Source organism: Artemia franciscana, chromosome 9 (genome assembly GCF_032884065.1).
Source record: "Artemia franciscana chromosome 9, ASM3288406v1, whole genome shotgun sequence".
Classification (NCBI taxonomy): Eukaryota; Metazoa; Arthropoda; class Branchiopoda; order Anostraca; family Artemiidae; genus Artemia; species Artemia franciscana.
The window spans coordinates 30,488,752-30,506,181 of NC_088871.1; the positions used below are offsets into that span (position 1 = coordinate 30,488,752).

At 33.9% G+C, this 17,430-nt stretch overlaps 2 protein-coding genes across 5 annotated transcripts in view; both read left to right on the forward strand.

Annotated features, from left to right (window-relative positions):
* LOC136031264 (lachesin-like) overlaps positions 1–17,010 on the forward strand; it is a 113,857-nt gene extending 96,847 nt beyond the window's left edge. For 3 of the 4 annotated variants that reach the window (XM_065710693.1, XM_065710692.1, XM_065710694.1), the window contains one exon: positions 10,325–17,010. In XM_065710693.1, coding sequence (XP_065566765.1) covers positions 10,325–10,587 — 263 coding nt within the window. In that variant the 3' untranslated portion in view covers positions 10,588–17,010. The remainder of the gene's footprint in view (positions 1–10,324) is intronic. The other variant, XM_065710695.1, reaches the window with a different exon arrangement.
* LOC136031263 (uncharacterized) overlaps positions 1–17,430 on the forward strand; it is a 437,122-nt gene that overhangs the window by 207,677 nt on the left and 212,015 nt on the right. The gene's annotated exons all lie outside the window — the stretch shown is intronic.

A 17,430-nucleotide genomic window follows, 5' to 3' on the forward strand; every position in this document is an offset into this window, starting at 1 on the left:
TATTTTTAATTATAAGGGATTTTTATTATGAAAAAAATTAACAAAATAAAAAAATACCAAGGAGCCCAGAAATCAAGGTTTGTGCGGGATACTCCAGACCTAAAATTATTAACAACTAATAATAAAATAAACAGTAAACAGAACTTAACAAACAAATACAGGTTCCACACAACCCAAACTATCCTATACTTCTCGCATGAAAAACTACCACAATTGCTTACCTTTTTCATAAAAAAATCAAATAAATAAAAACAAATAAACCAAAATTCATAGCAGCCCAGACAATTGTTCCTCAGCAGCTCCCGAAAGGCCGACCTCTCAGTCTCCTGATACAAACTCACAGGAATCGTTTTCCATACAAGAGGCATGATTTGACGCATTGAAAACCCAGACCGCGTGGATTTTTTAGATGATTTCCTAAAATCCGCAAAATTTCGTGTATTACAATTATGAGATTGCGGTACAGTAAAAAAATATTTCTAAAACAATCAGGTGCTAAAAAATGTAACAAATCAAACTTAAACTGGCCCTGAAAAAAAATAGGCCAGCAAGTGGCATAATTTGGATTTTTCTATAAGCTGATTTAACTGAAAACCGAGAATCACATCCATGTAAAATACGAATGATCACATCCATTTAAAATATATACGGCACCAAAAGCTTAAGAACATCTATCAAACAGTTCGTGGTAACGAACTGTAGTAAGGAGCGACCCGGCTCAATAGTAACCAAAACTCTAAAAAAGGAAAATTTTGATACCAATACCTACATCAAAAGAATCGCATTTTAATGCTGATTTTAAATATATAAGTTTCATCAAGTTTAGTCTTACCCATCAAAAGTTACGAGCCTGAGAAAATTTGGGTTATTTTAGAAAATAGGGGGAAACGCCCCCTAGAAGTCATAGAATCTTAACGAAAATCACATCATCAGATTCAGCGTATCAGAGAACTCTACTGTAGAAGTTTCAAGCTCCTATCTACAATAATGTGGAATTTTGTATTTTTTGCCAGAAGGCAGGTCACGGATGCGTGTTTATTTATTTTTTTTTTCCAGGAGTGATCGTACCGGCCCAGTTGTCCTAGAATGTTGCAAGAGGGCTCATTCTAACGGATATGAAAAGTTCTAGTGCCCTTTTTAAGCGACCAAAAAATTGGAGGGCACCTAAGCCCCCTCCCACGCTAATTATTTTCCCAAAGTCAACGGATCAAAATTCTGAGATAGCCATTTATTCAGCGTAGTCGAAAAACCTTATAACTATGTCTTTGGGGACGACTTACTCCCCCACAGTCCCCATGGGAGGGGCAACAAGTTACAAACTTTGACCAATGCTTCCATATAGTAATGGTTATTGGGAAGTGTACAGGCGTTTTCAGGAGGATTTTTTTGGTTGGGGGAAGGGTTGAGAAGAGGGGGATATGCTGGGGGAACTTTCCATCGATAATTTGTCATGGGGGAAGAAAATTTCCATGAAGGGAGCGCAGGATTTACTAGCATTATTTAAAAAAAAAAAACAATGAAAAAATAAATATAAAAAAGTTCTTTCAGCTGGAAGTAAGGAACAGCATTAAAACTTAAAACAAACAGAAATTATTACCCATTTGAGGGGCTCACCTCCTCCTAATACCTCGCTCTTTACGCTAAAGTATTTGTAGTAATTTCAACTATTTATTCTACGGCTTTTGTGATTCTGGGGTTATTCTTAATGAATTGGGACAAAATTTAAGCTTTAGTGTAAAGAGCGAGGATCTGACAAGGGGGCGAACCCCCTCATATATGTAATAAAAATATGAGAATACAAAAGTTCTTTACGTAAGCTAATTTATAAGTTACGTAAATCTTTTACTAATAAAAATATTCGTAAAAAATTAAAAGTTCTAGTTGCCTTTTTAATTAACCAAAAAATCGGAGGGCAACTAGGCTTCCTCCCCCGTTCTTTTTTTCTCAAAATCATTCGATCAAAATTATGAGAAAGCCATTTAGCCAAAAAAAATAAAAAAAAATGCAAATTTCGGTTTAATTATTCCTCTGCGGAGAGCCAAAATCAAAACATGCATTGATTAAAAAACGTTCAGAAATTAAATAAAAAAAAACAAGTTTTTTTAACTGAAAGTAAGGAGCGACATTAAAACTTAAAACGAACAGAAGTTACTTCGTATATGAAAGAGGCTGCTTCCTCATCAACGCCCCGCTCTTTACGCTAAAGTTTTTTACTGTTTTAAAAAGAAGAATTGAGAGACAAGAGTCAAACTTTCCCACATTTTTTCCCCAAAGTCATCCGGTGAAAATTTGAGATAATCATTTTGTTCAGCATAGTCACAAAGTCTAATAACTATGTCTTTGAGGATGACTTAATTCCCCAGAGTTCCCAGGGGAAGGGCTGCAAGTTTTGAACTTTGCCCATTGTTTACATACAGCATTGCTTATTGCGAAGTATACAGACGTTTTCGGGGGAATTTTTTCCTGGTGGGGGGATTGGGGGAGGAATTACGATGGAGGATCCTTCCATGGATGAATTTTTCCTGGGGGAAGGGAATTTCTCATGAAGGGGACGGAGGATTTCCCAGCATTATTTAAAAACGATCAGAAATCAAATAAAAAAAAACAACTTTTTTCAACTGAAAGTAAGAGGTAAGTTCAAACTTGAAACGAACAGAAATCATTACGTATATGAGGGGTTTCTCCCCCTCGTCAATACCTTGCTCTTTAAGGTAAAGATTTTTTGTACTTTCAAAAGAGCTATTTATTCTAATTAAGCGGCCTTTGCGATTCAAGGGTCATTGTTAAAGAATTGGAGCAAAATTCAAACTTTAGCGTAAAGAGCCAGGTATTGACGAGGGGTCGAACCCTTATATATGTAATAATTTCTATTCGTTTGAAGTTTTAATGCTGTTCCTTACTTTCAGATGAAAAAACCTGTTTTTTATATATTGTTATAAACATGTTACAAACAAAGATTGCATCTATATTAGTCTAAAAAAGGTTTTCTTTTGATTGGTCCACTTTCTAACTGAAGTTTTCTAAGAGAGGTGTATAAAGTAAGCTCCAGTTTTGTTAACATTAAGAGAACAATTAAAGTTTTGGAGGTAAGAATGATCCTGCTCACCTACCTCTGTCCCAATCGTGGTAAACCAAAGTCACAAACAAACTATGTTTATAACATTGGTAGATCTCAGCAGTTTCGGGTTGTGCAAAATGATTCACTTCATCCGTAACTTCCACCCGTGTATCCTCCTGTGTCTCCTGAGGTACCTAGGGGAATCGACAAGGAGTTTCCAATCTTAACAGTATCCTGATGCCACTAGTGTATCTTTCCTTTCGGGTTTCAGAAACATTTTAAGAGGTTGCAGATCAGAGTGGTATATGAGACGTTGGGTGTTCTTGGGATGACAATTCCTCTTCTAACTTGTATACTGCGACAGGAAGGCCACTTTGTGAGGTATAAGGTCTCATATTCATAAAGACACGGCCTAGATATTGCTATTGACGATTACGAATGACATGATGAAGGTGGTTGCCAAAGGCCAAGACTCAACAATATTGCTCTCTACTGACATGGCATGATTTGGGTGTGTATGTCAGAATTGACAGAATCTTACTATCGAAGAGTTTGAATTTGATATAAAGTGAGCAAACGTTCTATGGCCAGATTATCATCATCCTCTTCATCTTTTCGAAAGAACCAATTACTTGGCATACATGGGGCACTACTTCATTCAGTAATGAGCCAGATTTGTCAATTATGCTTCCAAGATATGTAGATTGCAATACTTGTTCCTTCTTGCTTTCACCGCATTTGATCGGAGGTGGGGAATTTATACCACGTCTAACCCAATAAGACCTTTTTCGAAGACATAAAATTACAAATAAATCAGTTCATTTAGAGCTTAAAGATGACATGGGACGTTCAATAATTGTTGTAACAGTTCTATCTTCACCAGGCGCTCTGTTATTCGTCAATTTCTTGGAGAATTTGAGGACATCTTTTACTGTAGGTAGATTGTAGCTAACGTCAGACGATATCGGCAGTGTGGATGGTATCTTATGTTCTTTGTTTGGGGGTAGACGGTTAAGAACATATTTGAAGTGTAGAACCTATGCATCCCTGACAGGCTCTACGTCTGTACTTGATATCCGGATTGGTCCCTATGGGGCACTTCCGGATTGCATTTCGTTCCAACCTTTTTTTTTGCAATCTTATATAAGGTACGTCTTTCTCTTCTTTTTGGAGCATCTTCTGCCTCAAGCATTTTCCAGTCCATGGGCTGATACTTATAACCTCTAACCCTATTTTCCTGTTTGTTAACAATTCGTCAATTCTGGTTCCTATAGACCGATTGGGATGTAGAGGTGGACGATAGTCGAGCCCTTTTGTGTCTTTTGTTGGTTGATCTGTTACTACACTCTGTCGGACAATCACGGTCTTTGGGACCATCCCCGAGTCTGAGCGTTGAATTGCTGAATCCCGTTAATTTAGTCTGATATTTTGCCAGATATGGTCCTGACATTTTTCTAACACGGATTCAAGAGCTTCAAATTTATTAACCAGCTCAGTGACAAAATTGAGCCTCGTACTTTAAACAGCAAGATTGGAAGTTTGAAAATGTGGCTGACTGTCTGGTGGTCTAAGAGGTCTCTGGAGCTTGACGTAATGTCCCACTGTTGCTATCATTAAACTGTGATCTAAGCTTATATCTGTGCCACGGAAGGCTCTGATATCTTAAAGCGTAAATCCCTACCTGTTATAGCAAGATATTGATAAGTTTGATCGCGAGTAGTATAATCTGTAGCCGTTAGGCGTTTGTGAATATTTTATAGACAGAAGAATGCCATCAATGAGGAAACCGCTTGTATGCTTGAAACCAATCAGCCAACGACCATCTTTGATAAATCTGATTGCGAGTGGTATAATCCGAAGACGTCCAGGAGTGTGTGTGAATATTTTTGTTTGCATTAAACACCGTCAATGAGGAAATTGCTTGCAAGGGTAAAGCAGATAAGACAATGGCCCTTTTCATTTTGTTTACTAAGTACAGAATCAAAGAAGAAAGTAAGACTATTGAACCTTAAATAGGCTGATGATGGGAGCATCCTAAATGAAACTCATAGCAAAATAAATGAATTTTCGGAGATTTTTACAGCTCAGGGTGCAAGAATAGGTTTGAAATTAATGTTAAGGAGCTTAAGTTGCTAAGACTGGGAACAAGTAAAGGTGGAGAGGTAATGTTGGGTAATAAGAAGATCAATCAAGCTTACAGCTTCACTTGCATAACTAGCATTATTAATAAACACGGTGGGTCCAGTGAAGATGTTAAAGTTAAATAGCCAGGGATCAATGTGTTTTTCTTAAAGCTGAATGGGTCTATGAACTATGGTTAGAATATTGGACGATACAGTGATGGCCGTGGTCAAGTATAGTTTTGAAGGGTGGATGCTCAGAAAGATGGAGGAGGATTGGCTAGACAATTTCCAGACAGATTGTCTACGGACTGTTTCGGGTGTCCGTCTATCTGACCGTATTTCAAACAGTCAAGTGTACGAGAAGTATGGGTCAATACCGCTATCTATGGCGTTGATGAGCGAAAAGCTGATGTGACTAGGACACGATATGTGGATGAAAATTGACAAGTTGCAAAAGATCGTCCTTTCAGCCATTGTACCGAAAGGGGGTGGGAGAAGGTCTGAGGCAAGATATCAGTAAAATTAGAGCTTCCTGGGAAGGTGTGGAGAGAAATTCTTCGAACAGTTTGGGCTGGAGGAGGAATGCGCGAAGTTGAGCTAGCCTCAAGGGCCTCGGTACTGCAGTGAGCTGTTAGTCTTAATAGTAGTTGATAATTCGAACACGGTAAATAATGTCTAAGTTAAAATATTTATAATTGCTGTTCATAAGTAATGATACCATAGCATAGTTGCTGTGTACTAGACCCTGTACTGTATTTTCTGCTGAAAACAGCGCTTTCTATGCATCCAACACATTATATTTTCGTCAGATTTTTTAGTCACAAACAATAATGTTTATCTTTAACATTTCATATTTAAAGCTTAGACTGAAAAGGGAAAAACGATTAGATCATTTCTATCCTAAAATGTGTGCCAACAAGACCTTTGTATGTATGTAGAATAGTTCTAGTTTTATTAATTTTGTGTTCGAATTAGATTGAAAAAATAGAATGCCCTTACATGGAGATACAAATCGATTAATCTAATGTTTCTTGGCTCCTGCATTTGATTCTTTTGAAAAGTGTATTTTCTTAATCAAATATTCGTATTTTGAACAGATAAAATAAAAAAGGGGCTCGTTATTCTTAGTCAAGATCCTGCTTACAAGAGAAAAAGCAAAGTAATTAAAATTCTTTTATTAAAATCATTCAAGAGTTCAGAAGACTAGAAGTTTTTAAAAGAAGTTTTTGGAAGAAAAGTAAAGAGTCAAATTAAAACCTAAGACGAGGAGAAGTAAACGCCTATAATAATCCAAAATTAAAAAGTTTAAGGATGAGATACATTATTGAAGTTGTAGTCATGTACAATTATGATCTTAAAGACAAGTGTGACTATAATATGGCCTAAGAATTAGGGCGCTGTCATATCAGTATACACTTTTAAAATATGTCAAAGGGAGCTGTTTTTTAATCGTGGTTTGAGGTTTTACAAGTTTAAATAGAGGTAAATTGTCTCAATAAAAGTAATGAAAGCGACTAAACACCCATTTATTAGGAAGTATCCCGCTTACGGACTTATGTGTGAAAATTAAAATTTTTTTTTTTAAATTATGATTTCTCTGGCTTATAGTTGACATAATACCACTGACTTAGTAAAAAGCAATTTGCCTCCCATGATGTGTGGTTTGTTCCTGACACCTATAACCTTGTTTCAGCTCTGCTTCGGCTTTTAGACATTTCCTTAAAATCTATATATATAAAAATAAGTTGTCTGTCTGTCTGTGGATGGATCAGGTGACGTCACCTGAAAAAACTGGATCAGGTGACGTCAAAACTGAAAAAACTAAAAAAAGGCAAAAACTACAAAAAAAACTAAAAACTAATAAAAAAAATAAAAAAGCTAAAAAACTAAAAAAACTAAAAAAAGGCAAAAACTACAAAAAAACTAAAAACTAATAAAAAAGCTAAAAAACTAAAAAAACTAAAAAAAGGCAAAAACTACAAAAAAAACTAAAAACTAATAAAAAAAATAAAAAAGCTAAAAAACTAAAAAAAACTAAAAAAACTAAAAAAAGGTAAAAAACTAAAAAAACTAAAAACTAAAAAAAACTAAAAAAAAAGGAAAAAACTGAAAAATAAGCTAAAATAAAGGTAAAAACCAATAAAAAACTAAAAAAAAACTGAAAAAACAAAAAAAAGGCAAAAACTACAAAAAAAAAACTAAAAACTAAAAAAAAAAAGTAAAAAAGCAAAAAAACTAAAAAAACTAAAAAAACTAAAAAAAGGTAAAAAACTAAAAAAAATAAAAAATAAAAAAAAAATAAAAAAAAGGAAAAAACTGAAAAATAAGCTAAAATAAAGGTAAAAACCAATAAAAAACTAAAAAGAAAAAATGGAAAAAACTAAAAAAAAATTTCATCTAAAAAACTAAAAAAAAACTAAAAAAGGTAAAAACTAAAAGAACTAAAAAAGAAAAAAATAAATGACGAAACTCAAAGAGAAAGCGACCAGGACAAAAGGAATGTTCGATTAGCAATCAACAAAGCACCGGGACACAGGGAGTATAAATGACGACCAGGACATAAGTAAAAAAAAAAAAACTATCTATATATATAAAAATAAGTTGTCTGTGGATCTGTGGATCGTGGATCAGGTGACTTCACCTGAAAAAACTGGATCAGGTGACGTCAAAACTGAAAAAACTAAAAAAAGGCAAAAACTACAAAAAAAACTAAAAACTAATAAAAAAAATAAAAAAGCTAAAAAACTAAAAAAACTAAAAAAAGGCAAAAACTACAAAAAAAACTAAAAACTAATAAAAAAGCTAAAAAACTAAAAAAACTAAAAAAAAGGCAAAAACTACAAAAAAAAACTAAAAACTAATAAAAAAAATAAAAAAGCTAAAAAACTAAAAAAACTAAAAAAACTAAAAAAAGGTAAAAAACTAAAAAAACTAAAAACTAAAAAAAACTAAAAAAAAGGAAAAAACTGAAAAATAAGCTAAAATAAAGGTAAAAACCAATAAAAAACTAAAAAAAAAACTGAAAAAACTAAAAAAAGGCAAAAACTACAAAAAAACTAAAAACTAATTAAAAAAGTAAAAAAGCTAAAAAACTAAAAAAACTAAAAAAAACTAAAAAAACTAAAAAAAGGTAAAAAACTAAAAAAAATAAAAAATAAAAAAAAACTAAAAAAAAAGGAAAAAACTGAAAAATAAGCTAACATAAAGGTAAAAACCAATAAAAAACTAAAAAGAAAAAAAGGAAAAAACTAAAAAAAATTTTCATCTAAAAAACTAAAAAAAACTAAAAAAGGTAAAAACTAAAAGAACTAAAAAAGAAAAAAATAAATGACGACACTCAAAGAGAAAGCGACCAGGACCATAGGAATGTTCGATTAGCAATCAACAAAGCACCGGGACACAGGGAGTATAAATGACGACCAGGACATAAGTAAAATAAAAATTAACAAAACTAAAAAGAAGGTAAAAACTACAAAAAAACTAAAAAGAAAAAAAACTAAAAACTAATAAAAAAACTAAAAAATCTAAAAATCTAAATAAACTAAACAAGAAAAAAAAAGGAAAAAAATAAAGGAGAAAAACAAAACTAAAAAACGAATGTATATACAGACCGGTACACCGGGATACAAATGACGACCGGGACACAGGGAATATAAATGACGACCGGGACACAGGGACACAACTACAACGGGGACACCGGGGGAAACAGGGGGATATAAATGACGACCGGGACAAAAAAACTAAAAAGAAAAAAAACTAAAAACTAATAAAAAAACTAAAAAATCTAAAAATCTAAATAAGCTAAAAAAGAAAAAAAAGGAAAAAAATAAAGGAGAAAAACAAAACTAAAAAACGAATGTATATACAGACCGGGACACCGGGATACAAATGACGACCGGGACACAGGGAATATAAATGACGACCGGGACACAGGGACACAACTACAACGGGGACACCGGGGGAAACAGGGGGATGTAAATGACGACCGGGACACCGGGACAGGGAATGGTCGATTAGCAATCACCATCAACAAAGCTCAAGGGCAATCATTAGAATCATGAGGTATAGATCTGAATACAGATTGTTTTCCCATGGACCGTTATATGTTGCATGTTCAAGAGTCGGTAAACCTGACAATCTATTTATATGCAAAGACAATGGGACAGCAAAGAATGTTGTATATTCGCAAGTTTTACGTAGTTAAAACCATATATATATATATATATATATATATATATATCTATATTCACAGGTGGGACATAGGGACACAACTACAATGGCGCGTAACTATTATGGCGCGTAACGACTTACGCGCGCGGGGGGGCTTGGAGGGGCGCGAAGCGCCCCCACCAACTAGGTGTTGGGGTGGCGCGAAGCGCCACCCCAACAGCTAGTATTTTATATTTTAATAAATTAAGTTATACTATAGTTTTTGTTTTTTGATAAATTGTTTTAACTTAAAGAACACAAGTAGAATCTTTTGATCCAATTCTACTTAGCTATCGCTTATACTTCTTATGAGAAACTATTCAAAAATTGTGTGAGGAAAATAAGCTAAAACTTACTTGTTACTACATTAAAAGCCTATCATCGTTTACAGTTGAGTAAATTTCAAGCATATGCTGCATTGGTTGAAAGATTTTAATGTCATTTGGGTCCTAGTTTGTGAATTACGATTCATTTTTACCATATCTTATGTTGAAATTATTATATTTCTCATGATGAAAATACTGCTTCTTGCTCTTCTTTTGCAAAATCGGACTGTTAAATTTCGAAAACATACATAGTTTAAAAAAGCTATTCAGTAACAATCCGTTTGAATAAAATTACAATTTCAATATCCATCAAAATAAAACAAAAATAATTTTTGATTATATTAAATTGAACATTAAAATAAAAATTAATGACTTTTAATCAAGGACCTCATTTTATAAATAAATTGGAGATACACTCCCTCCTAAGTTTCAAAAATGTTATAAAATTAATCCCAAATGTGGGGTTAAAAATAATGTTATCTTAACTATTGTTCCTGGAAAATTCCTTGGTACCACTCTACCCCCCCCCCCCCCGCCCCCAAGAAAAATTTAAATTTTTTTTAGGTTATTTCAGCATATAAGTAGCAAAGTGAAATTTTCTGTTACAGAGATGAAGTTGGAAAGCACAAAACCCTATCGCATGACAACGCCAACGACCACCGTCTATCGTCTTGAGCCGGATTATTACGAGGACAATTATGACAATATTAATGCACCGGTTCAAGATGTGACCCAGGTATCTCAGGCTAAAAAGATAGATAAAAAGACCTTCATAGAAAAAGAAGAGAGAAGTGTCAGCAGCAGAGGAGGTGAAGTAAGCAACCGAATATCCCTGTTTTTAATTTTATATTTAACTTTATACTTCAGTTAGAAGATACTGGAACTTCAAGAGAATGTATATACCCTGCCAAGGCAGTTGTAATAAAGTGTAACACCTTTACCCTGGTCTTCATGCACAAATTGAAAGGAAAAAGAATTTAAAAATAAGTCTTACTATTATTGGCATTTCGTCGCTTGAAAACCAACAGACAATTTTCAACGGTCAATCGCTAACATTCTAAAAACGCTAAAAAAGAGAATCTGAATTTGGATACCTGTTCGCGTCCCAAGTGCTTGTTGGATATAAGATGTAGATATATCCATATATAACCATAGAGGTCTTTGTGCTTAATTTGTATAAAGTTCAGTTTAAATTTGCTTATTTCGTAATGTTTAAAAATGTTAGTCCGAAAAGTAGCAATTGTAATGATTGAGCTTAGTCAACTGTACATTGTAAACTCAACCGAACGCTTTAGAATGCTTTCAACCTCTGTAACTGCACCTAGTTTTCAAACACTAGGTCAAAGAATATAAGGCGCTCAGAAATTCTGGAACAGGATGTCAACACTGCATTGTGACGACAACGGGATGGTCTATCAGTTGCAAATGGAGTTTAGGTTATCAGTTGTTTTTATGACATGGAGATTATATTGCTTGAGTGATTTTGCATATATGGTGCAATTACGTATAAGTACGAGAGACATTTAGAATACCATAAGTGTTTGCAGATTAAAATAGTCAGAAAGACTATTTTCACAAAACTGATTTGTGTTTGCAATTTAAATATGTAATATTTTGATAAACAGTTCTATTCTTATGCAAACAATTCTATTATTATTATTACTACTAATATTAGTATTATTATTATCATTATAATAATAATAATAATAATAATAATTATTATTATTATTATTATTATTATTATTTTTATTATTATTATTATTATTATTATTATTATTATTATTGCTATTATTATTGTTATTATTATTATAATTATTATTGTCCATTTATTATCCGTTAAAATAATACAATAGATGGACTAATCACTAAGATAACAAAAAGAAAAAAAAGGGCACAAACAGAAATTGACAATTCAAATACATGACAAGAAACTCCTCATTACATACGTTATATTAAGACGAATAAAGTATTTCAAACAAATTGACAGCCATGAGTGATGAAAATTTCTTTGAAAAAGGTATATAGATTTATTAATAGTAGTATTTGGTTCTTCAAGCTCATGCATATGGACAATTTTACGTTGTTTTTTTGTCCAAGGAGGCAAATGTAAAAAAAACAAACTTGACAGCCTGAAGAAAATTCATCGTTGGTGCTTTTAATCTGTAACTGTAAGAATTTCAAGAAGGAGTAAATGTAAAGCAGATGTAGAGGGGCTGTGGTGTTATATATGGATGCTAGAAGAGGATGTTTGAAGCATAGTTTTCCTTTTATGATCCCAGCGTAAAAAATACTAATTTTAAGCTAAACGTGAGATATCAGCAAACGGCGTGTGTGGCCTATAGATGACCCAATTTGAAGGCCCTTGTGCGTAATGTGGTCTGCGGGTTGGATATGAGAACTGTCAAGATTTTGAAAAGAAGAAGGGGAATTTGCCAATTGAAAAGAACAACTTCGGTTTTCTCAGAATTGAAACACAGTCCATTTTTTATATATTTATCTTTGAGGATTTTGAATTTCCGCTCAATTCGCCGTATCGTACGGCTAAGATTCATTTTTGTCATCAGCATAACAAATACAAGACACATCAATTTCCCCAAGAATACAAAAATGAAGACATTCTCCTTTAGCGTCCAGGTCACTATTATTGAACAGGGTTGTGGAAGTAATGGCTCCCTGTCAAGTCCCTTTCTTAAGGGAGATGGGGTACTGAGGAATCACAGGAAAATTCAAAGGATTTGATTATTTTGGCCTCACACGAGATTTATGGCAATTGCATTGGGATGGATGAAGAGACGATTGCAGGGGTAAACGATATGGGAGCGTTGAACGTACTCTAAAAGTTCTATATAAATCACTGAAAACATGGGCAACTGATGGATTAATGCCTCGCTTTGTCATATGAAGAAGCAAGGATGACCGAATTAAGGAATCAAACGCAAGTTAAAGTTATGTCCAGTGAGGATCAGACAAAGTCTGATGAGAATCAAACGCAAGCTTAACGTTATGTCCAGTGAGGATCAGATAAAGTCTGATGAGAATCAAACGCAAACTTAACGTTATGTCCAGTGAGGATCAGACAAAGTCTGATGAGAATCAAACGCAAGCTTAACGTTATGTCCAGTGAGGATCAGACAAAGTCTGATGAGAATCAAACGCAAGCTTAACGTTATGTCCAGTGAGGATCAGACAAAGTCTGATGAGAATCAAACGCAAGCTTAACGTTATGTCCAGTGAGGATCAGACAAAGTCTGATGAGAATCAAACGCAAGCTTAACATTATGTCCAGTGAGGATCAGACTTTCACTTGAAGATTCAACGTCAACGGGGGCTGTAAAAACTGCTGTAAGTGCATGGGAACAGCCGAGATTAGCCTGAAAACAGAACTGATGGGGGAAACGTAGCATTTCAGTTTTAGTTCAACAATAAAAGGAGCTCAAAAAGTTTATAGAGCCTAGTAGAGACCTTGATGAAATAGAAGGAGGAACATTGTGTTTCAGATTTTCCTGGTTTGGGAGTCAGAGCCAGATCGGCAACGCAGAACGAGGGAGGAACAATACTTGTATCAAGTATCATATGGATGAGAAGGTAGAGATGACACATTATAACATAGCTTTTTTTAATAATGTGTAGAGCGCTCACCTTGTCTATTCCACAAGATGCTTTTCCCTTTGAGTCGAGATATGGATTTAGTACAGCATCACAAGTAACAAGAAAATCAAGATCAGGAGATTCATCAATAAAGTTGTAACGCTCATCACAAAATTGTGACTCTAAAACAGGATCAGGCTCAGAGAATTCATTTGAAAAATGGGATACCCATTCGGACAGAAGAATATCATTCAGGTCAGGTAAATTGGAAGAGATAGTAAAAGGTAATAGCATCCGCAGTAGATAGGGGAAATTCTTGACCTTCTTGGAGAAAATTGTTTGCATTTTAGATCGATGAAGGGCAAGCTCTCTTGCAAAAAAAAATTTGTTTATGCTTTTTTGATTCATTGATAATTCCTTGACGGGGGCGCAGGCATCCTCTCCATGATTTGTACCAGAACTTAGACCGGTCACAAGCTTAAGACAGCGCTAGGTTTTGTGACCACCCAAGAACTTGGGTGCGTATATAAATTTTTGTAAGAGGAGCTGGCATTATTTTAGCGCACAAAATCGCATGGCCGATTTTCAGAGAATAGACATGAAGAGTTAATTTAACTTATAATGTCTTTAACGGAAGACTTTAGCAAAAGATGAAATTGAGCCCTGATTTTGTTCAGCATAATATCAGAAGTTTCAATGTATTTATATGTGTTGATTTTTTTCCAATCATGACAAGTAAATCACTTATGGCAGGGAATAATATGAGGCTCTAACACTTGAACCTGAGAAGCTTATCGTTTAAAACTAGAAGCAATTGGAAGGTGGTATGAAACTTGAAATTTAGATAAAATCTCAACACCAAGTATATCAGGATTATAAGGCACATTGTGATTAAGGTTAGATGTGCAAGAGGAAGAATGAATGTAAGTAAACCTAGTGGGTTTTTGTTGAACTTTTAAACAATCACCAAATATTTCATATAGTAAAGAAGCACGGATAGAAACTGAAAGAAAAATCGCAGTTTAAATCACAATTAAAATCACCTACGACTGAACATGGGATTTTCAGTTTAAGGACGTCACGGACCCATGAACCAAGTCTACTAACTGCATATGCAAAATCTCTCCGAATATTAATCTCTCTAATCTGTGGGTAAATACACATTTATTACTATGCACTCGCCTACTCTTACAGCTATAAAATTATCTCCAGAAAAGAAAATACTTGCATTAAGATTCGATGCTACATAAGTAGCAATACCACCAGAATTTTTGCCTTTAGAAGAACTACACTTAGCTGGAACTAAAAAAAAATTGAAGTTTGCACTAATATCTAGTTAACCCAGGCTTTGGTTAGTCAAGAAATGCTATTGTAAACACAGAATAAGTCTTTTGTTAATAAGACCACCAATAATGTTCCGAGGTAGAAAGTGAATGTCCATTTAATTACTTGGCTGCCTGTTTATCGGTTGTAGTGTTTGTAGGGTATTTGATACTGTAAAAGGTGTGACCAGACCTTTTGCATGTAATGCAGAACATTTTCCAAACACATGGATCATCCCTGGTGGGAGAGTAATTCGAGGAACCACATCAAAAGCAAATTTCTCGGTTGTTACAATCAGCAGCTCTATGTCCTTGCTGATGGCAGCTGAAATATCGCCTGGGTGTGAATATGAATTCCTAAACAGTTAACTTTTAATACCTCACCTTCACTGAATTTTTCAAAAATGAATCCAGAGCTTTGACGCATTTTGGAACAATTTTCTTTAGATGTTTTACGTTCATTTCTGTAGGTACGCTTTTTATTACACCGATGAAGGCAGGAGATTTAGCAGAGGCTAAAAGACCAGGAGAACCGTTGACAAATGCCAAGGATATTTTGTGATATTTTTGGCATCTAATCAAACGTGTGTCAATTTCTAGCTCTTTTTGTAAAACCTCCGTGGCCTTTAAAATGATATCATGACTGAAAAAGCTTGTCAACTTTGCAATTATTGTCTTTGCTTTGATACCATCGATCGAGAAATAAAGGTCAAAATTGGATTAAGTATAATTTTCAATTCGTATATTATTTCATAGCTGCACTTACGGTGGTAATATTCAATAGACAAAAATCCAGTCCAAATCAGTGCGTAAGTCCGTCGCCAGTATAGAAACAATCAATCACCACAAACTGGTAATTACCACAATAGATTTTACTTTGCAGTTAAATCCGATTATAAAAAAAAATCTATTTGTGATCCTGTCAAAGTTAACTCAGGTCGAAAACTCACTTGGAATAAATTATGACCTTACAGAAATGACTAAAGAACGATAATGTATGTAAAATATAATGGATCCCCTAGTTTTTTACCTTTGCCAAACTGAGAAAGTGAGTCTTGTAAGACAAAAGAATGAACTAAATGTACCTCAATCATAGTATTGTGCTTTACCCTGACCGTTTGCACAAATGTATTTGAAATTTAGTGCAGCAGGTCCTTTAGAAATTCACCTTGGAGGAAACATGTTATATTTTAAAGCCCTTGTATCTTGCACGTGGCAACTTTCGTGGGACTTATTAGTTACTAGCAGTTCAACAGAGATGATGAGGTGTAACGATGTAGTTTGCACGACGGGAATATTCTTTTTTGTGGTGAAGATAAATGGAAACATCTGGGACCCACTTGGTAGCGTCCAAGTATTGAGACAGTCGCTTTACATTGTTTTCAAGCATGACAATAAGTGTCATGACGTGGGAAGTGTCTAAATAATGGTGTAAATTAGATATTAACGATCATTCAAAGGAGGCTCATATTTGAAAAGTATCATACATGAAATTTCGTTGAAACAGTAATATATGGTGTCTTTCTACAATTAAGGAAGTTACTATCTGAATACATAAGGCAAAATTGTTTAAACGATCTGCCAATCATTTGTAATTAATAGGAGCAAATTTTCTATTTAGTAAGATCAATATGCTGCTATTGTAAGAAAAAAGCTTTGTTTTTGAATATAATCTTTTAGCGAAATTGATTGAGAAGAATTATTAAATTGACTAATTCCACGAGTGGTACCATAAGTTTTCTCGGCAGAGTGGAGAAGTAGCACAAATATTCTTTTTAGAAGAAAGAAATAATTAGAAAATACACTTTTTCTTTTACCCGAAAAACCCCTGTTTTGTAAATACTATGACATAAAGCGCTTGATTATGTTTTCGGTCTTCCAGAGGAAAGAGCGAATTGACTGATCTTCCCACCTCTTCTTGTGGGTGTCAATGCTAAACCCTAACGAATACGATACACAAGTGAAATTGCTTCAGAATAGAGTGAAAGCCTATACTAATATGAGGATAAGGAAGCTACTGTATACTATTTAGTATTCTTCATTGCACCATTTCAAGTTATTGAAACAACACAAATTATTTTCTTAAATTTTTTTTTCTATTGCTGAAACTTGTAATGACTGATGTGTATTATAAGATTCTATTTTTTTTTATGTTTAAAGATGTATTAGAGAGCAAGTAATCCCCAGATGTTGTGGCTACGATGTAAAATTTTGTAAATATAAATACTACATAAGCTACAGACAATCATCTACTTCATATAAGTTATGAGCGGCTAAGGCGATAAAATGTGGTCAATGTAGAAATATTTGTGGAAGCAATAGTTTGTTTTACATGTCAAATGCTGTTTATCCTCGTAAATTTCTAATAAAGCTGTCAAGAATCATTGAAGGTATTTTATATATCCAGGCTAGGGAAAAATGGGAAATGAATGTCAGTTTTTCTTACAAATATTGTATTTATTGCTTTCCTTCTTATTCATAATTACGATCCTAAGTACCACAAAGCCCTATAAATATACTGAGTACATATAATGATACATATACTGAGTACATATAATAGATCCGAATAATTTTTTTCATATAATGATTTTTTTTAAGACCTCTCACTAAATATTTCTTTACCGCGAATGATAAAGTATTTTATTATGGCTAAGTCCCTATGTTTGGTGTTTGATATATCTATTTAACTTAGCAACAACTTACATACAAATCAAAATGATTCACCCAAGACCAAACGGTTGACGATGGGTGAATCAGAAAAAAAACATATATATATATATATTACATCTTTTTAATTCTCTATA